The 22,240-nt window shown below is 33.9% G+C and overlaps 1 protein-coding gene across 1 annotated transcript; it reads left to right on the top strand.

Annotated features, from left to right (window-relative positions):
• The first annotated feature begins 19,413 nt into the window (after window positions 1–19,413).
• Window positions 19,414–19,896, top strand: LOC145130471 (uncharacterized). Its single transcript, XM_079065267.1, has one exon. It carries the CDS (start codon window positions 19,414–19,416, stop codon window positions 19,894–19,896), a length of 483 nt encoding a protein of 160 aa, XP_078921393.1.
• Window positions 19,897–22,240: the final 2,344 nt, after the last annotated feature.

The following is a 22,240-nucleotide window of genomic DNA, read 5'->3' on the forward strand; positions in this document are numbered from 1 at the left end:
GTTCCTTCTTTCTACCATGCCATTTTGTTGCAGTGTGTATGGTGTCGAAAAGTTATGATTGATTCCCTTGGACACTAGAAAGTCATTCATCGATTTGTGACATCAGTCCCATTTTTACTTTGTATCTTCCGAACAGGAAGCTTGATTTGAAGTTAGATTTCCTTGATAAAGTTTATGAAGGTCTGCAGTGTGTAAGAATTTAGTCTTAATAAAAAGACCCAAGTGTAGCGAGTGTAGTCATCTACAAAGAATAGGATGTATTTCTTATGGTGAAGACTCGCTACAGTGGATGGATCGCAGAGGTTGTTTACCACACTCACAAGCAGGGCATAAAGTGTCATTCTAAAATTTGAGGAGAGGCAGTCCTCAAACCATCTCTTTGATAACCAGGTTTTTAATATACCAAAAATTCAGATGAGCAAGTTTCCGATGCCACAGCGAACTGACCTCAGAAAACTGCTTTTGACAGAAAACACAATTGTGGTCTTCCAATGATCAGAGATACATCAAGTGGGTACATCATACCTTTGGCTTTTGACTTGATAAGGCATGTCTCTTGATCCTTGGTCATGATATAACAATATTTGTCATCAAATTCCACACGATGACCAGCTTTTCAGAAGTGCCCAACAATGATTAAGTTGTGTTTCAACCCATCTACATAAGCATTCCGTCTGCATCATTTCCAAATGTAAAATGTCCACCACCAGTGATTGGCCTGGAGTGATGAAGGTATTCTAACCTTCCAATCATATACAAGGAACATGCGCTACCAATTAACCATTATTCTTCACGTTCCTCCTTGCATATTTCCTACACAGTTATTGAGTTAATTTGGGCTCCCAAACTTGTTTGGGGCCCGCAACACAGTATAGAGATTTCTTATCAAAGGAATGCTTATATGCAGTGCAGTGTATAGTAATGGTGGTGTGTGGTGCATTTGTTTTGGATTGTGGAATTGTCTTTTCTCTCAATATCTGCTCGTTTTTAGATCCTAAGGGATTTGATTTTTCTTTGTGATTTGATTTGAAGTTAGTAGCATGTTTCTTTCTCCAAATTCTCTTAGGAGCAGAGTGATGTTATTTAGCAGGTAGACGAGAGCTGAAGGTGAGCTTCTTTTCATTTATCTAAATGATGGATTTTGGATCTCCTTTTGGGACATTAGACTTGATCTTGGGTCCAGGTTGTTCTAAGATTGACTTTCCCTTGTTTTGAGTAATAACTGTGGTGTTATTTCTTTGGACAAACTCTTGCTTTTGAGTTCAGAAACAGGACCTGGTCCTTTGAATATTAGTCATCAGAGGAATAGCAACTACAATGTTGTTATTCTTCACAGGTTTGGGACTATGAGCTTTTGATGGACTAGGAGATATGTGAGGACTTATGAGTTTTTGGTCCTTAGTGAATTTCTAAGAAGCGGTTTTTTGAAAAACTTTGTTTGTAGTAGATTGTTTTGAAATATTTTCTCTACCGTAGAGTTTGTAAATTTTTCCTTTTGAAGATTTAGACCTCTCATTTTCTCTACCCTTAGAAGTTGGCTCGACCTACCTTTTCTCAATACTGGATTTAATTTCAACTTTCAAGGCTTGCCTTGCCTTATCCTTTGGTGACAAAATATCCGATTTGTTCAATTTTGGTCTTTTACTCTTAAAAATTCTGGTCTTAGGGACAGGTCTGGGTGATGAGTCATCAGAACTATAACGTTCATGACATCGGGAACATTGTCCAATTTCAAACTTGTTCATTCTTACTCCTTGAGGTAGATTTTGAATCTTTGAGGTTGTTTTGACATATATCTTAGGTGAGACTTTTGTTTGAGATACTGTAGATTTAATAGAGGTCTTCGATGAGACCTTTATACAAGGAACTGCAGACTCAATAGTCAAGTTTGCATAAGAAAGGCCAGGTCCTTCGAGGATGATTTCTTCATCAACATCTAATTTTTGGGTTATGTTTGGTCCTTCTAAGATAATTTCTTCGTCCACTTTAGATTCAGAGCCAGGACAGATAGTCCCAATAATGGGTATTGAGTGACGATTTTCAGAAGTACCCAAAGTCTCATGGAGGATCTCTTCTATTACACAATTGTTGCTTAAATCATTCAATTTTATGAAATGACATTGAATGTGCTCATGGTAAGTCTTGTCATTAACTGGGAAATGAAACGTCCTATCAAGTGGGATATATGGGTGATCGACATCAAATCTCGATGGAAATTTGTCTCCGGTGAGATAGCTATTGGATCATCCCAGTTATAGGTGTTGTCAACAAAGCCATTGTTCATAAGATTTTCGATAGCTTCACTTTCATTAAACAGTTTTTCAATTAAAGATTAAGATGTACAATTTTTGATTGGGCTAAATCTCGTTGATTGAAAGCAATGTCTAACTGAGTTTCACTAAGCAACCTAGAATCCTTTTCTAGTTTTAAATCTTCTTTTAACATAGCGACCTTAAGCTTCTTGTCTTCTATTCTTCCTCTCAAGTGATATGTTTTTCTCATCTTAGACTTTGTTATAATCTGGAAGGACGTCAACACATGTTTCAGTAAGTCTTTCTAGGTAAGGTTCATAGTCATGCATGCTATAATTATTTGACTGAATCATAAGTTTTACATATTCCACCATGTTGAGGGTTCCTTCTCTGTCCATGTAGTAGTAGTTCTTCTCAGATCAGTTGAGCCATCCTCAAAGTTTTTGTCTTTTCTTTCAACTACACAGATCTTTCCTCTTTTCCTCTTGTTCTCAGGTTCATCATTTTCATCTCCTCAAGACTATACTTGATGATCTCTTCGTACTTTTTCCACAAAGGCTTTCCCAACTTCTCTTTCCCTGTCTTCCATCTCTTGATCCATTCTCGGATAAAATGATTTGTATTTCACCACATTAGATTTATAATATCTTTCAAAATGGTTTTCTTTGTGACATTTGTGACAGATGAGAACTCCATCATTTTTGTCTTCGGTGTTACCTCCAGTGTTAGTTGACTTGTTTGCCTGTGATGCTTCAGTGGGATTGGTTATCATCAGAGGTGAATTCTAAGGATGCGGTTGGTATGATGGATTTCTAGGGAATCTTTGAGGTGGATGGTGAAAGGAGTTGTTATGTGAGTTTTAGTTGCGGTTAAAAGGAGGTTTGGTAAACTATTGATTCTTGTAATAGAATGGAGGTGGAAGTCTATTGAATTGTTGACTGACTAGAGCTAGGTCATTTTGAAATGCTTCCTCGTCTTCCAGTTCCGTATCAGCTTCATAAGACTATAGAGTGTTTTCATATGGAACTTGATATGAAGACTCTCCGGTATGAGGATACTGAGGTGTTCTGTTGGCAAGTAGAGGTGAGTGTGCTACCAAGTCAAGTGGTTCGCCTAGAGCTACGCAGTCTTTCATCACTATAGACTCTTTAGCTTGAAGTTCACCGTAGAGCTTATACGGTGACAAGGTTTTGATCTTGTTATCTCCTTGGACTATTATCTTTGCGGCGGTCCTTTGTCTTCCCAAACCATTGAGAAAATGTAGATTAGTCTCATGGTTGCTTCGAACAGTCCCATCGTTTGATAGCTTGGTGATGATGAGATTCAATCCTTTGAAGGAGTCATCAAGACTTTCACCAGGAAGACCTTCGAAGTTGGAAAAATCATTTAGTGTAGTGGTGAGCTTCTTGTCTTGTTCCTGTTTAGTACCTTCATAAAGATTTTTGAGCACTTCCCAAATTTCTTTAACAGATTTGCAGTTAATAATGATGTTAAAGTTATCATGAGGAACAACACACGAAATTTCATAGAAAGTGATTGCATCTTTCTCCATCTTTTCTATATCATTGTTGGTGGGTCTGGTCATATCAACCTGACCTTGTCCAAGTCTAACTTGAGCACCATCAGTGACAATAGGTGTAAGGACATGTACATGTGATCCTTGTTCTATAGATCGCCAAAAATCCTTGCCAAGTCTTTTCAAATATCTCTCCATTCTTTGTGACCAGTTATGATATTCACTTGCAACATGTATTGGAGCTCTATTCGAACCTCCAACACTGTTAGATACATTAAAAGAGTAAACTTGTGCCATATTTCCTTAGATTTTGAAAAGAAATGAGCTAAGTGGTATAGAAGGTCTTTTAAATCAGAGTTTTTCTTTTGAAAACGAGTTAGGTTTTTAAAGAATATTAAAAAGCAACCAGTGTGGCTCCGATACCAATTGTTGAGAGAAAAACTTAAGTTGAGATATTGATATGCAGAAATGTAAGTTAATCTCAATGGATCTTTTAATAAGCTCAACAATAAAGAAATATGCAGAATATTAAGGAAGAATATAGCAACAAGATTAATCAGTAAGCATAAATAGGTAATAATACTTAGCTGAATCGTAACAAGGTTTGCATTCAAACACAAGTTAGTAATTGATGAACAATATAAGAAAGAGATAATGAATATAATGAAAACTTGTATTCATTAAGGAGTAATACAATGAAAGTCTAAGAAGTGGTGAATAGATCGATCAACACGATCAACTATTTATAGTAAAACTGAGTACATGATAAATAATAGAATACTCCTAAGTCAGACGGCCATGCTTGCCACACATCGACTGACAAAACTCATCTAACACACAATCTTAGAAAGGTGAACATTACTTTTCTGACACTTCGACGTACAAAAGACAAAAATGTAGACTCCTTCGGGTTAACGACCTTCACTACGGTATTCTAAGTATTCAGTATCGAACTTCAAAACTCTTCGCAACTGATCAAAATAACAAGAACTACCGCAAGCAACAGAACAAGTCTTCGATCCTTCAATACACTTCATAGCTGTCGATGTTCATTTCCATGCATCAACATATCCCCATCCCATCAGAATTGTCGAATCCAATCCTACACCAGCCATCATCTCTCCATCTATCAACAACCAAAGAATCCTTATCATTATCCAATTCATAGAGCCGATGGAACTAGTCCAAGAGTCTCTCATCACCCAAACCTTACATCACTCCTATTACCAATTCATTTTCGTAATAAAGAGTGAGAAATAATTTGGAGATCATTCAAGTTATCAAAAAAAAAAAAAACTTCACCATATTGGACCACATTCCTCCACCCTCTGGTATGAGGATAACTGGACCAAGAGCCCTATTCAACCCATGTATACTCCTAACCACCTTGACCCAAATCAAGTCCACATCGGTATAAAAAAACCTCCCTTTAAGAAGCAACGCCATTTTAAAGCACCTTCAAGCTACCCGACCACGTTTATCCTTAGATTTTAGCATCGTTTCCTACTAAACCCATTATATCTGCTACTCATAATCACTTTTACCCAAAAGAAACGAACCCCCAACATGTCCAAAAAAATAATCATTGTCTCTGGCATTTTAAACAATGCCATATAGTACTAGATTCACTTTCCAATTCACCACATGTTTCTTAAACTTTTGAATCAATGTATTCCAATTAGCAATACGACTCATATTAGAGCCAACTAGCAACAAAAGATAAGAAAAAGCAATACTAACAGTCAAACATCATGTACCATAATTTTTTCTTCACCTGTTGTAAATTATAATACCAACCCCATACAAATTAATTGATGCAAATTATGTATAAGGCCCAAAACTAAATAAAAATGGTTAAGGATTATGACAAGATTTATAATATTATGATCATCCAACTCACCTATAAACAATGCATCATATTCATAGAAAAAATGAGATAGTTAACGAGAAACTTTCCTCACCCATAGTTGCACTAAGAAACAAACCCAACCCACTAGATCCTCTAAATACTAAAGCCACATGTAACCATTTCATGAAAATAATGAATAAAAATGGGACAATGGGTCACCTTGACGAAGACCCCTCTACAACGAGAACTCCTGAATTAGGGCTCCACTCACGAAAATGGAAGAACAACACAAAACCAAACATGCTTTAGTCTGCCATATCCACCTTTGGTCAAACCTCATAAATGTCATGATCTGTAACATGTACTCCAAGCTTACCGAGTCATAAGACTTATTCAAACATACATTTAAAATCATGTTTTGTTTATCCTTTTCCTATTGTAATAGTCAATGATTTCATTCATTATGGTAGGAACATAAAGAATTTGTTTGCCTATAACAAAAGTAGATTTGTCAGGGCTAACAATACCATTAATCACAAGGGCCAACCTATTAACTAAAGTTTTGTAATAATTTTGTATTGCACTCTAATTAAGCTAATCGTTCTATACTCTTTGATAGTAGAAGGACTATCTATCTTAGGACTAAGAGTAATGAAGGAATAGTTACACCCATTCAGAATCACACCTTCTTCAAAGAACTCATCAAGAAAGTTGCAAATGTTCTTCATACTCTCCCAAATTTTTTTGATAAAGCAAGCCCCCGAACTCGATCAATCCCACAAGACCAAACTAGCATTATAATTCTTGGGTGTGACAGCTCAACTCTTACTTTTAACTACTTGGGGTGCCAATTGATGCAAACATGGGTTTAAAAAAGAATTGCCAATAATCGAACGTGTATAAGGAAAGCTCTCCTCATAGAAAGCAAAAATTCTATCGGTTGGGAGGCGTCTCATGCTAGTTATATCCGTCCTTGGCAGCCTTCCATTTTATTATTTCTTGATTTTCAAATCATCAATTTGTATCATCAAAACCCTTTGGAAACTTAGAAGAAGATTCATATGGGGTGGAAAGGAAGGGAAGAAAACAATAAAATGGGTAGCATGGCCCAAAGTACATGCTTCAAAGGAGAGAGTGGGGGGTCATCAAAATTGGTTCTCTTAGTGTTCTCAATATAGTTGTCTTGACTAAGTGGATCTGGAGACTTAATAGAGATAAAGATAATTTGTGGAGGCACACCATTGAAGGAATACATAATCTAGATCGCAAAACGATGAGGATGTATGCAAAGAAAACTCGCTCAGGCATGTGGAGCAATATAGTCAAGGTAAGATACGATCTTGATAGTCTCGATTTAGAGTTTGACAATTTGTTCTCCTGTTTAGTTGTTTAGTTGATTCAGGAGAGAACACTCTTTCTAGGTGTCACACCCCCAAACCGGAACGGTGGAAACACTCGGGGATGGATGACTTCATGTGTAGTATCACAACAATGCACAATAGTAATCAAAGTACAACATTCATTACATTGATAAAATATAACTTTACATTCGTGTTCAAATCATTGTATATTTGACACCAAAAAGTATAATTAAAAGACATAAGTATATGAAACTCTGTCTTCCTCAAAACTTGTGGGTACCTGTTTATCGATTTCCTGAAAATACAAGTAGTTTTGAAAAGAGTGTCAACAATTAAGTTGGTGAGTTCATAAGCATGTTTGTAATAGAAATCTGTTATTTGTTCCTTTGAAAAATGCAAGTATGTTTTCCCCAGAAAATCCTATTTTTTCTGTTGTATATGTATTTGTGTTCTGAAATAGTATAATATAGTTTTAAATTCCCATAATACTATGAAAAGTATGTTTTCTCTATACTAGAATAGCATTCTGTATTTATACTTGTACGAAAGCTTGTGAAATTGTAAATATCTAGATTCACCAATTATAGTTTCATTTATATAAAACTATGTGAAGTTGTTTACTTATTCCTACACTAAACGCATTATTCAATACCAAATTGTGAGTTATCATAATCATGCTTGATGACCTAAGCCTCGCCTGAAACACGACGTTCTTCAGGTGTCGAAATATGGTACGACAATTGTCACCACAGGTCTGCCGACCTAGCTGTTGCAAGCAGCTCTGGTGTGGGATTGTCAGTCTCGTATAGATCTATACATAAGTGTCACGCTCTCCCTCCAGGAGACTCTGGTTATAATTTTCAGGACTTTTGTTTTATACTTAAATAAGTACTTGAAGCGTGTCTATTGCTATATTGACGGTTACGTATAGAATAATGAAAAATATCTTTGTAATAGATAAACTGTAAATATCTCATAACTTTTGTTTTATACTTAAATAAGTACTTGAAGCGTGTCTATTGCTATATTGACGGTTACGTATAGAATAATGAAAAATATCTTTGTAATAGATAAACTGTAAATATCTCATAAATTATATTTAATAGAATTTATATGGTTATTTTCGTAAGTTATCTTGAATATGAAAAGAAATATGTAAGTTCCATAAACTGTATTGATAAGTATGCATGACTCATAAACTATACCTATTATAGTTTATATGCTTGTTTTTATATGAAATCCCGAATTGGTAAAATAGTATGCTTATTTTAGTAAAAGTAACAATCGTAAACCATTTGAATAAATTTTGTAATTTATACAAGATTTCCTTGTATTTTACCTGTATTTCCCCCCTAAAATATTTATAAAGATAGTGAAAATAAAGGGGTATAAACTCACTTGATAGGTGGTAATTCGGGCAGCGTTTCGTTTCTAGAAAGGAGTTTACTTGATGAAAGTAAGAGTTTTTGATGAAAAGTCGGCTTCACGCGGGCAGAGTTTCAGTTAAAAATTGAGGACTTCGGGGCTTCGGGGCTTGCTTCAGGTGGTAAGGAGGTTCCCGGGACTTCGGAGGGTTTAGAGAGGCTTAAATGAGTGTTTAAGAGGAGAGAGGTTTTGAAATTTGTAAACCAAACTCGGAAGCCTCGCATCCTATTTATAGGAGGTTGAGGTCCAGTATTACGTTGGGCGTAATATTCATGTACGTTGGACGTACAACTGAAAACCTTAGTACGCTGGGCGTACTTCTCGTACGCGGGGTGTACTAGTTTGAGTCTTATCCGATCTTCGGACGTGGTGAGGCTACGAGATACGCGTCGAGGCTAGTCCGATTACGATAGGCGTAATCTTTTCGTACGCGGGGCGTAGTGGCTACCTGGCTTCGGACGTGTCGAATGAGCGAGACACGTGTTGCATGTGAAGAAAGAGGCGACGTGGTCAATCTGAGGCCTAGCTTCCGAGTACGCTGGGCGTACTCTTGTACGCGGGGCGTACTTCTATTTTCCAAACTTCAAAAATTCGTATCTTTTGCATACAAGCTCCGTTTTTGACGTTTTTTATATCCACGCGTAGGTGATACCATGATATACAACTTTCGTTTAGACTCCGTCGGCTAATTTTGACTTTATTTTTAAATTTATATTTTTAACATGCGGGGACATGAAAAGTCCGTTAAAAATTCATAACTTCTTCATCCGACGTCCGTTTTCGTCTGTATTTTTATCATTGTACTACTATTGACGAGACCTTCGATTCTCGTTTAGGTTGTCTCGACTAAAAATTTCTCGATCTTTATTTCAAATTTCGGGTTGTGTATTCCTATGTTGAATCTTAGAAAACTCATAACTCCTTCATACGAAGTCAGATTTGGACGTTCTTTTTATGTATGTTCACGGTTTAACGTATTCTACGGCTTTCATTTAGATACCTAAGGCTAAAAAGCATTTTATTGAAATCTCACTTTTTACGCTACACAGCGTTTTGCCGGTTTTGTCGCGGAACTTTGATAGGTCATAACTTCTTCGTTATAACTCGGATTTCGGTGTTGTTTATATTTTCGGAATCCTTATAACAATCTCTACCACTTTATTCATCCCAATCAAGTTTATTTAACATTTTATTTTTGACGATCATTTTTATTACATCTTTAAAAATAATTAAATGCATATAATATTCAAATAATTTCTCTTTATTACTTTAAAACTAGTTACAATGGTTGACCTAGACTATTACATTAACTTGAAATATCGGGTTGTTACAGTAGGCAAGACAACTGGTTGGAATCGGGTATACTGGTAACTCAATTCTCAGGTTTGTACAATATGGATAAACATAAGTCATCACTCATTGCTGATAGATTCAACTCAAATGGTTTCATTGGAAGTTGGAAAAATTACTAAGTTTATCAGTGGAGCTTTCGAAACTATCAAATCTCCGTTATGTTATCGTCAGTTTAGTTCCTTCTCATGGAATCGACACCATAAAATTCAATCAATCATTTGATGGTAGTTTTTATGTTAATGTAATGAGGAACTTTATAGAATCTAAGCTAAACATCCCATTGATCCCCCGATAGTATGGATTACTATTGTCCCGATCAAAGTTTCTGTTTTTGTGTGGAGATCATGCTTGGACCGTATACCTAGTTACTTAGCTTTCAGTTGTAGAGGTGTGAATATCTCTTCACTAGTTTGCCTATTTTGCTCTTGTGAGATTGAAAATACCAATAATCTTCTTGCAAAATTTTCATTCATGCAGGAAGTATCAGAACGGATATTCAAACGGTGTTGTATTCAAAGACGATCAAATATATGTGATCACATTAATTTTGCAGCTAGTTAGGGTCATTGCTCAAAGAAAAAGAAGATATTGCTAACTATTATATATGAAACAATTTGGAGTATTTGGAATGTGAGAAAGGACAAGATGCTTAATAATTAATTTCTACAACGAAAAACATGGCTAAATTCGGAAAGAACAACGAAACAGAAGATATTGCTAACTATTATATATGAAAAACATGGCAGCCAATATAATTTCAATGGTTTGTGGATATGTTAAACATATGGCTAAATTCGGAAAGTACAATTTGACGTGTTGGAGTTGTCCTTTTTGATCTTACGTTGTATTTTCCATTATATGTTTTCTTTTCCTATCCCTGGTCACTTGGTAGGATGTGTTTAATAAAATTGTCGGATACAAAAAAAAGATAATAATAATAAAATATTATGAAAGATGATAATAATAATAATAATAATAATAATAATAATAATAATAATAAGCCACTTAAAAATAAATAAGTTTTCTACGAAAACTTTTTTCAAGAAAATACCATCCTTTAGTGGCCCCGTTGTACTTTCATAAGTATCTCTTGTCATTTGAATTTCATTTCTTTGACCAATAATACTGTTACAGCTTTCAACTAATCCAAAAGTAATGATCTTGCTTGTTTCACCCAATGAAGTATGACAAAAACTATGATCTGTTGATTGATCACTATAAGAGTTATTAATGGTGGTTTTTGGTTGTGGTACAGGTAACGGAGGAGCTCTTTGCAGTCGAGCCTTGATGTTGTTTATGGTCATGTAAGACATTCCTATAGAATTAAGCGTCAATGGTGGCTGGATGTTACTGGATTGAGGGATGGATTCATAATCATTAGTTGGGGTCGATTGCCCACATCTGTTGTAAGCATATCTCTCTACTTGCTTTTTCTTTTGTGGTATCAAGGTTGGTTTCTTGATACTCTTTTGATGTTCTTGGTATTTCTGAAAGTATAAAATATGGAACATTCCCATCATAACTAAATAAGAATAAGAGCCTGAAGTTGGAAACTAAAAAACTTGCAATAGTGAAGGAAAAACAGTAGAAATATGGAGATGAACATATAAGTAAGTTACCTGTAGGTGGCTCGCGATCTGATTACGTGTGAGTCCCGGAACATTCATGGCTTCTAGAATTGCAGAAGGATAAGCCTCTGTAAACATTAAATCATGTGAAATAGAACAATTAATAACAAGTAAAATAAATAGTTCCAAAATAACAAAAATGTAAAAAGATACTATATATTGACTTCAAAATTAGTTAAATGAAATACTCAAGAGGATGTGTGGATATATATACTATACTTTGTTTCCCAAGTGTATTGATTGCCTCAACAAACTTTTTCTGAAGAACACTCGTCCATGAAATCCGCTTCATGGTATCAAATATCTTTTTATAATATTTGTCATCCTCAACAAGTTGGTCATTTGTTCTCTTATGCTCATGAATATGTTCTTTATCATGATCATTGCCTCGTACTTCCTCATATGTAACTGGCTTAAACATGGCATTATAATCCAGTGAATTAATGTTTAGTCCTTCTTGAGTGACACCTTCTGATGATAAGTTGTTATTGATAAATTTGGGGTTGAGATTTGTTGATTGTGTAACTATCTGATCAACCCTCTTGAAGATGTTGGGCTCTTGGTTTTCTTCAGGTGATTCTCCATTTGAGTAGTTACATCCTTCAAATGATATTATCTTTCTACAAACATGTTTCCAAATATTGCAAATCTCCTTATGACCACATGGTTTTGGGAGATATAAAACCGCCTCATTTTCTACAATTTCCTTAAGGAGTCGCGTGTGATTATTATGGGAAGCCATCACTACATAAGGTTTTAAAGAGTTGAAGAAAATATATGTTAGTGAGAATTGAAATATATGTGGATTAAGATGTCGTGTGTATGTCAAATTTCCAACTAATCAAAGTATAAATTTAACTCTTACTAATTATAGATAAATGAGGTTGATGCTTAAAAGTTTGATGGAGAAAATCCACCATATCCATTTCACTTATGTCAGCATCTATCAAGACACAGTCATACAATTCTCCATTCAGTATCTTTAACAATCCTGTAGCCACTTCAGATGTGGTTGTAACTGTAAAAAAACACATGATAGTTTTAATATACAGTCTGAAAAGGCATTACAAGCATGTTAAGTTATGATACACGAAATAGTTGTAGAAAGTTACTTAGTGGAACTAGCCTTGTTTTCTATAAAATTCTATTCTTTAATAGACATATCATTAGAGGGGAAAGACCAACATCGCGAAATGAACATTTTGGTTATAATTTAATAATTTCTTATCACTGTTTTATATTAGCCCCAACCTTTATAGTAACACTTCTCTACCGGTTGTTTCGACCCACTAAATCACTAGTACAAACATGGTTTTCTATCTTCCATACCAGCTCAACCTTTAAAAACTCTAACCCTTCAAAGATGCTCTTCCAAGATTGAGAAGTCGCCTATCCAACTAGCGGGATAGCCCTCACATTTTTTTATTGCATCTTCTTTCGAATTCTTTTTTGTCAACCTAGCATTTGGAAACAAATAAATCCAACCAAACATGGGTGTTGTGTTCTATGCCAATAGAAATCTTAGTTGTTGAAAATTGACCTAAAAAAGTTGTCCGGTGGTCCATGAGATTTCATTAAATTCTTGTGAACTATAGGCAAAACAGCTTGGAGAGGCATCTAGAGATAACTTTTTGAACAATGGTTCAAACGACTTGACTAATTCTAGTGAGAAAGGAACTGAAAAACTTGGAGGTGGCATGGGGAAACATTGATGGATCTAGGTGACTTGAACTCAACATCATGAGAAATCGACCATACAACTTTGAGCACTTGGCTATTAAAAACATCATTTTTTACTCATGTGAGTTAAGAGAGAGTGTGATAAAACCCTACAAAATCGCTCCTTCAATTTTCTCCCATTTCCTCCACATTTATCCCTATCCACTTGTATTTATACTATTTCCTTGCATGGTAAATATTATTATCCCTAGTGCATCTCTTTGTAGTCTCCTTCGTCCTTGGGGTTTCCCGATTTGGTTTTTCCACGTAAATCTCAGTGTTTTATATCTAATCGTTAGTGTTATACTTATTATTGATAATTCTTGTTATATATTAGTAATTACCTTTGATTAGAAATATTATTATGAAATTATCAAGTCAACTGAAGCATTTGAATCAATCGGGATAAACCCTAGTTTTGCCAATATTTGGTAAAGTTTTTATTGTTCTTTGCTCATTATTATATATATATTAAAATTGTGGAAGAAAGGAATAGTGAAATTAGCATACTTTGTCCAGGTTTGGTCCCTTGATTTACATATCCGGTCCCTGTACTTCTTTAATTAATTTATTCATGTCCTTTTGTTTGTGTTTCATTCAACTTCCCATTTTTTTGGAAGAATTGGTCCATGTATTATTGTTGGAAGTTAGGAATACTAAATTTGGATGTTTTTTGGCAACTTTGCTCATTATTCTTTACCCATTTTGACACTTTTGGTCATTGCAATCAATATTTTTACACTTTTTTGGAACCTTTTAATATTCAAAGTTTGGCCACAAAACTTTAACGGTTTGACAACTTTGATCCCTTTTCTAAAAAGTTGGTAATTCTTACCCCTTTAATTCTTTAGCCATTTTCACACTTCTGGTCCTTGCAGTCAAAACTTTTACATTTTTTGTCCGGGGCAAAGCCCGGACTTTTCATCCTTTCACTTTCTATGTCTGTCATATTTATCAATTCGGAAACAACATTGAAAGCTTCTGGCCCCCGCGTAGCGGGGGTAACCTTTCTAGTTAATTATTATGAGAAGTTACTTTTAGTGGACGAAGGTTATGATATTATAATTTACAATCACGTCCACTCTAAGGAAAACCTACACCTATGTAGAGCATGTAGAACAATTATGAATCTCTCTCACTAAGTTTTTTTTTATGCAAACCAACCTTATTGAAGGTACGTATAGCAAATTTTTTTTTAATGGTTGGTTAGTGGTTAAAAGTTAAATTCATTAAATTAGTTAATTCACATAAACCAGGACCACAAATCTAAGAGGTTTCCACCTCTATCAAGTGGGCTTGTCCCACATTAACTTTTAGCAGCTAAAGATCTTGAAGTGAAAAAGATTTTGAAATTGAAAATGCTCTTAATAAGTCATTTAACTTAACTAAGCTTGTTTTACCCTAAAATATTTTGAAAAAGTTCATATGATTAATGCTCTTATTTCGGAGAATTAGTTCCACAACCCATTTATAAACACACTTTTTATACCCAAAAGCGGTTGCTTTTTATATTAATCAAAGAGATAGCTTATTTTTTTTCTTGGATTTGTGAAAAATATCATTAATGCATTTCGGATGTGATAAATTGCAGATTGATCAGTTTTTTTTTTGTTTTTTTTTAATTTCTAGAATTTATGAATAGTTTTTTTCTTCATTTCATATATAGGCAAAATCAACAAAATAATTAATTCACTTTCAACAAAATCGAAAGATAAATAAAAAATGAGATATTTTTTTAATAATATAAAAAAACTTGAAAAAAAAAACTATTAATCACCGTATATGAAACCAGTAAAATAATATTTTCCATATAAAAAGATTATAAAACAAACTTTTTCATTTTAAAGAAAACATTTGTACGTCCGCAATAGATTTGAAAAACATACATTGGGATTAAAATCCATCAAAACTAAGATATGACAGTTTTGATTTGTTACCATTTCTTGTAAGCAACTGGATCATGCTATACCTTTTTCCAATAAACTATTTATCCGAATCTAAATCTTGTAAATCTATCATCGATCGGAAATACTAGCGACACATATAATGTATTTACATTCAAAAGACCCTAAGACTAGATCGATTAATCAACTTACCAATTGACTGAAGAAAGACAACAGAGTGAGATGGATGGAGAAAGAAACTCAAACTAGCTACCATGATAAGAGCTATGCGAAAGAATGTATCCATGATTCTCCAAAGAACTTTTTTTCAGGTTCAACCAACAACACTCGAAGGCCACACAATCTTTTTGGTATAAGTACGATGAGCTCTAAGCTATGAATCGTCATTTTGAGCAATGTGGACAAGGTATAAATTCGGAGCAAGAGAACTAGTGAGGCCCTAAAAAATAGGTTTAGTATGTGCTTTATGGATCATAAAGTGAACCACTATATATAGTACCGCCTAAATACATTGGCTACAAGACAAGCGATATTTTTGTGGAAACCAAAGTTTTGATAATCGAAGGGTTAACTATATATTTTTAGGTATTAGTATATAAAATATTTGAACTCTTTTTCATAAATTAATTAAGATCGATAATTTTTCATATATCAACTTGGAAAGTACATGATTCTTTTTCTTTTTGTAACGCTGGAGTTCAATGCTTATGTGGAATCCGATTTACATATATTAAAATCGGACAAAGCTCTCTATATGAAGCAGCTAGAACATTTGTTGAATGTATATCTACGACGACAAAAATTGTGAAGCATGCGAGAGATCGAGGATCCAAGGAGTCATCTAATATTTTATTTATTTATTTATTTTTACAAATTTATGAAAACAAAAATACATTAATAAAAGTGTTTTTACGTTTTTTTTTTACTTACAAACATCAAAATGACTATCTAAAAAAAGTTAGCAATGAATTTGTAAAAAACTACTAAGTTGTAAAAATGAAATAAAAACATGCATTAAAAAATATACAAGAGGACATTATGAAACAATATGTAAAAAGTTCTAAAAAGGTAAATTTGCAAATAAAAATTGACGTTTTATAAAAAATGAAAAGACTATGTTCTAAACAACATGAAAAAAAAGTGATTTCAAAAAATTAGTATTGAATGAAACAATTACCATAAGTTCATATTTCTACTCTTATATCCAAACCTTAATAGAATTTAAAAATGCTTAGAAAACACGAACTCATGTATGACAATAATAAGAAGAAAAAAATAAAATTAAATAGCCACCAACATTAAAAAAATCTAAATAACTATACTTTATAAAAAAAGTGAGGCCAAATATATATTAACTCATAATGGAGATGTAAAAAATCTAACATAGTTTTGAGGTAACCTTCAAGAACTAAAACCCTTGATTTATATTTGTTGAAACCTAGTATTAGACATTTTCCATCATTATCTAATTCTATAGGTTATATGGACGATTCTACTTCCAGTTTATTTGTTATTTTCCTATTATGGTGTTCTTCCACCTTGTTTTTGATTTTAGATTTCGATGATTTCTTTGTTTGTTCACAAAATAGTTAGCACATACCCGGTGAATTTTAAACTTGGAAGATGGAAAAATATTTTTCTGTCTGATTGCTACTATATAAGGACAATAAAGAACCTAGAATAGAAAAACACGTTTTTTCCTAATTAAGTGGAACCGACAAACACGAAAGAGTCATCAAATACTTGTAGCAGGCCAGGTCGGGTCGAATCAGTAAAAAATCGGTTGATTTGCGAAATCTCGTGTTGATTAACTAGAACGATTGAACATCTTAAGAAACAATAAAAATTGGCTTACTTGACACCTAAACCAGATTTTTGAATTTTTTTTTTACTTTGCACAACATCTGTTCTTATTTTAAAGAGTTCACTTGTAACAACTATTTCCTACAACAAGTAATGTGACAGGAGTTGTGTTGTTATTCAAACATTCTTATGTCCATTTACAATTCATTTTTATAACATCAAATAACTACATCTATTTATCTTAATCTCCGGTGTAGGATAGGATCTTAATAAACATTAACCATTTTTCTTTGCAAATTTAATAATAAACTCTCAACGATTTCTTTTATTATTTGTTTTTTATTTTGTCTAATAATATAAAAAATCATTATTTTTTTTCAATATATTTCCTATTTAAATATTAAATAAATTAAAAAGTTTGGGGTGGACCCATCTTGGTACGTATATGGTAGCTCCTCCCTTGGTACGTGTATAGTTACAAACAAAACCCTAAACCCCTTAATTGTTTCTTTGGAGAACAAGATGCATGATAGATTAATTGCAAATTGCTAGACATTCATTGATTAGTTTAGATCTAACAAGTTTCGATATATTTCCATTTCTTTTTGAGTAATTGGATTGAGGTTAGGAACATTAATCTTGAACAACTTGAAGGCTTTTAACTTTATTCAGAACAAAAGTTGCAACAATTTTATTTAGAAAAAGGCTTTCACTCTCTTTTCTAACAAAATGAAAGCTTGTAAAATTTAAACCTAATGCCAATCAAAAAGTAATGGTCTCTTTTACAATGGAATTATAAACAAAACTTTCGTTTTAAAAAATTGATTGATCAAACTAAATCGTTCAACTAAAAATCTGTCATAAATACTAAAGAGAGAGAGGTGCGCCTGCTAGTGTGTGTCAGTGTGTGTGTGTGTGCGAAAGAGAGAGAGAGAGAGAGAGAGAGAGAGAGAGAGAGAGAGAGTTTACCCCGATAAGAATTATGTGAAAGCATGTATGCTTGGTGCTCGAGTGAACTTTTTTCAGATTCTATCAACAACACTCGAAGGTCACGAAATCTTTTTGGAACAACTGTGACATCAAAAGTAGTGATTGTCATTTTGATAAAGAAAGACAAACCATAAAATGGACGGATATATGAATGAATGAGGTGCAGGAAATGGGATTAGGGATATTACAGCAAGCCTGTATTTATGGTGGCGGCTTGGGTGCGTGACATGACTTACATTTGGGTTGATCTAAAAAATTGACAAATAGGATTGCAACTTACAATTGAGTCAGATCTAAGTATTTATAAATTATCTATAACCCATTTTTGCCAGCTAATAATACTTAGAATTATGTTTTTATATTGATTTATTTATGTTAATTGTTGTATTAATTCCATCTGTGTCCAACTAAGAATTAGGTGTATGCCATCATTATATACATTTATAGTGAACAAAACGATTTAATCGCATGATTTTAAGCCTTTCATGGAGATGCGATGTGTATAGTCAGCCAGAGACCGAATAGGAAAGTGATTTCTAAAATACAGATACTTGTTATATATGTTGAATTTGAACTTGTTGATATGTGAATTGTTAGAAATGCATGCTAGTGGATAGGCTAAGGATTCCTTCAGGAACTATATGATAGTATTGCCTAATTTCTATGATGCATTGGCCTAAGGAATTTATTGTTATATGCTATTTGATTATATGGATTGCTAAGTGTGTGTTGTATAGTTGCATACAGTTAGGATTACATAGCCTTAGGATATTTTACGTGGCCTTATTTTATATTCCTTGTTTGGTCATTTATTCGATAGTCTATCTGATCATGTATTGTGTACAACAAGCATGCACAAAGCAAACAGCAGGGCAGAAGCCTGATTGAGGAGAATCCTAGGAGGAGCGCCTAGGAAGTTAGTTGCAGCTCTTAGTAGCATATGGGTGTTAGTACACCTAGGGATGGTCTAGTGTAGTGATTGTAACATCTTGTTCTTTTAGGTATTTACCCTTTTCCCCCTTAATATATGATTATTTGCAAAGTGACCCTTTATGGCATTTTCATATTTTTGGGGTCAGCATGGGTACGATGGGCGTACATGTTGGTACGTTGGGCGTACCTCGTCTCGTGCGAGTACGTTGAGCGTACACTAGTACGCAGGGCGTACGTGGCTTGGACCAAACCCTAATATTTAGGGTTTGTGCATTATTTAAACACCCTTATAGCCCCAAAACCATTCCTCTTATCCTCCTCCATCCCTCATATCGTCCCCCTTGCAAACCCGAACCCATTTTACCATTTTTGAGCTTTTGAGTGAGTTGATCAATCCCACAACAACAAACTAGCATTAGAATTCTTGGGTGTGATAACTCAAATCTTACTTTTAACTACATGGGGTCCCAATTGGTTCAAACATGGGTTTAAAAAAGAATTTCCAATAGTCGAACGTGTATAAGGCAAAATCTCCTCATAGAAAGCAAAATTTCTATCGGTTAGGGGACATCTCACGTTTGTTATATCCATCCTTGGTAGCCTTCCATTTTATTATTTCTTGATTTCAAAGCATCGATTTGTGTCATCAAAACCCTTTGGAAACTTAGAAGAAGATTGCTATGGGATGGCAACGAAGGGAAGAAAACAAAAACTTGGTAGCATGTCCCAAAGTACTTGCTTCAAAAGAGAGAGGGGGTCTCAAAATTGGTTCTCTTAGAGTTCTCGATATAGCTGTCTTGACTAACTGGATCTGGAGACTGAATAGAGATAAAGATAATTTGTGGAGTCATGCGATCGATGGAATACATAATCAAGATCGCAAAACGATGAGTATGTATGCAAAGAAAACTCTCTCAGTCATGTGGAGCGATATAGTCAAGGTAAGAGACGATCTTGATAGTCTAGATTTGGAGTTTGAAAATTTGTTCTCCTGTTTAGTCGATTCAGGAGAGAACACTCTTTCTTGGAAAGACAACTGGTTAGAATCGGGTATACTGGCGACTCAGTTCTCAGGTTTGTACAACATGGATATACATAAGTCGTCACTCATTGCTGATAGATTCAACTCAAATGGTTTCATTAGAAGTTGGAAACATTACTAAGTTTAACAATGGAGCGATTGAAACTATCAAATCTTCGTTCTGTCATCGGCCGTTTTGTTCCTTCTCATGAAATCGACGCCATAAAATTCAACCAGTAGTTGGATGGGAGTTTTTTAGTTTTTATGTTAATGTAATGAGGAACTTGATAGACTCTCAGCTAAACATCCCATTGATCACCCCAATAGTATGGATTACTACTGTCCCAATCAAAGTTTCTGTTTTTGTGTGGAGATCATGCTTGGACCGTATACGTAGTTACTTAGATTTGAGTTGCAGAAGTGTGAATATCTCTTCACAAGTTTGCCCATTTTGCTCTTGTGAAATTGAAAATAAAAATCATCTTCTTGCAACTTGTTCATTCACGCAGGAAGTATCAGAATGGATATTCAAATGGTGTTGTATTCAAAGACGATCAAATATATGTGATTACATTAATTTTGCAGCTAGTTAGGGTCATTGCTCAAAGAAAAAGAAGATATTGCTAACTATTATATATGAAACAATTTGGAGTATTTGGAATGTGAGAAAGGACAAGATGTTTAACAATTCATTTCTACCCCGAAAAGGCGGCAACCAATATAATTTCAATGGTGTGTGGGTAGGTTAAACATAGGGGTAAATTCGGAAAGTACAATTGGATGTGTTGGAGTTGCCCTTTTTGATCTTACATTGTATTTTCCATTATATGTTTTCTTTTCCTATCCCTAGTCACTTGCTAGGGTGTGTTTAATAAAATTGTCAGATAAAAAAAAAGATAACAATAAAAAAATATTATGAAAGATAATAATAATAATAATAATAATAATAATAAGCCACTTAAAAATAAATAAGTTTTCTACGAAAACTTCTTTCAAGACAATATCAATTTCGTTGGTAATTCGTTAGTAGTTTAATGATAAAATGTAACAATTGGTAAAAATAGGAACGATCGTACGATGCTATGTTTTGATTATTAAGCAATATGAGTATTTTATCAAGAATGGTTGAAGGAATTTAACCTCTTCTATTTAAATAAGTTCTTGTGAAATATAAAACAAGTAACTATTGATAAATTTCGTTATGATGTATGACTACGAACCATCACCGGTTTGTGAAAATTAGCATATAACATCATTGGAACACAACAAACTTAATTTTTGTATCAATATGTCTCTAGTTGATAAGTAAGTTAGGTTCTTTATAAAACATGTGCTTAATAGTTGTGGAGGATCTAAATTTGACAAATATACGAACCAAAGTGACAAAACGTGTTTAACGATATGGTTAACCGGTTAAATGTCACGAAATTATACCTTGGTCAATAAATTTTATATTTAAATAAATAAAAATATAAAATGAATTATTATAAGGTATAGTTAGCATGTATTTAAGTGTTTTTGAATAAAAAGAATAAAACATAAACATTTAAGTTCAAATACACAAAAAGTACATTGTTATTTTATACTAAGTATACATGTATGTATTTGTACATATATATTATTATCTAGTGAATGACTAGTTATGGGTCATGACTTAAGGTGATTTCATGTAAGGAATATGATGTCTAAATCAATTAAGATAAGAGAATTGGTTGAGATAAGTGCCAACTTAACTGATAAGTGTTTAATCACTTAAGACATTTTACTAAGAATGCTTCTTAATCCCTCTTCTAATTTTCGAGATTAAGACCTTCCCTCTCCTTAACTAGAACTCCTAACTAACTAACTAACTAGTAGTTAGTTAGTTAACTAACCCTATCTCTAAGCAACCACCCAAGCAAGTGGCTAGACAACATCACATCTCATAACTTCCCATCCCATCACAAGCTAGGCTAGGTTTTGTCCCTTTATCCTCTTCCACTTTTTCCTCCTTCATAATCACGAAATTTCCTATTCATTTTACCCTCAATTCACCAGCAAATACTCCAGAGAATTACTGTGACAACCCGAAAGATATTCCGTTAACGTAGCCCATTCCGTTAATAAAAATTATTTTATTTTGGGTTTTCCGTTAACTTTCAAATTAAATAATTCATTTAGAATTATTACTATTATTTCCTATGTGTTGAAACGAAATATTTATTTGAGTGAAAACACTCTAAATAATCTTTTGAGAATTTCTAGACTACGACTAATACGGGTAATGGTTATTTACCCGGGTAGAATATTAAGCTCCGTTTAATGTCCGTATTGGGTGTATTCCCACCGGGTCACTAACTCTAGGCACATAAAAGGGTGGAGTGACCACCATTTGAGCTTTTCCACACTTCAACTTTCTCTCTCTAATCTCTCTCTAGAAATCGAATCCTCTCAAGAAATCTTCACTTTCAAGCTCCAAATTGGTAAGTGATCTTTCCTAACTAGTT

This window comes from Lactuca virosa, chromosome 8 (assembly GCF_052849685.1).
Source record: "Lactuca virosa cultivar CGN04683 chromosome 8, Lactuca_virosa_CGN04683_v6, whole genome shotgun sequence".
NCBI classification, from domain to species: domain Eukaryota; kingdom Viridiplantae; phylum Streptophyta; class Magnoliopsida; order Asterales; family Asteraceae; genus Lactuca; species Lactuca virosa.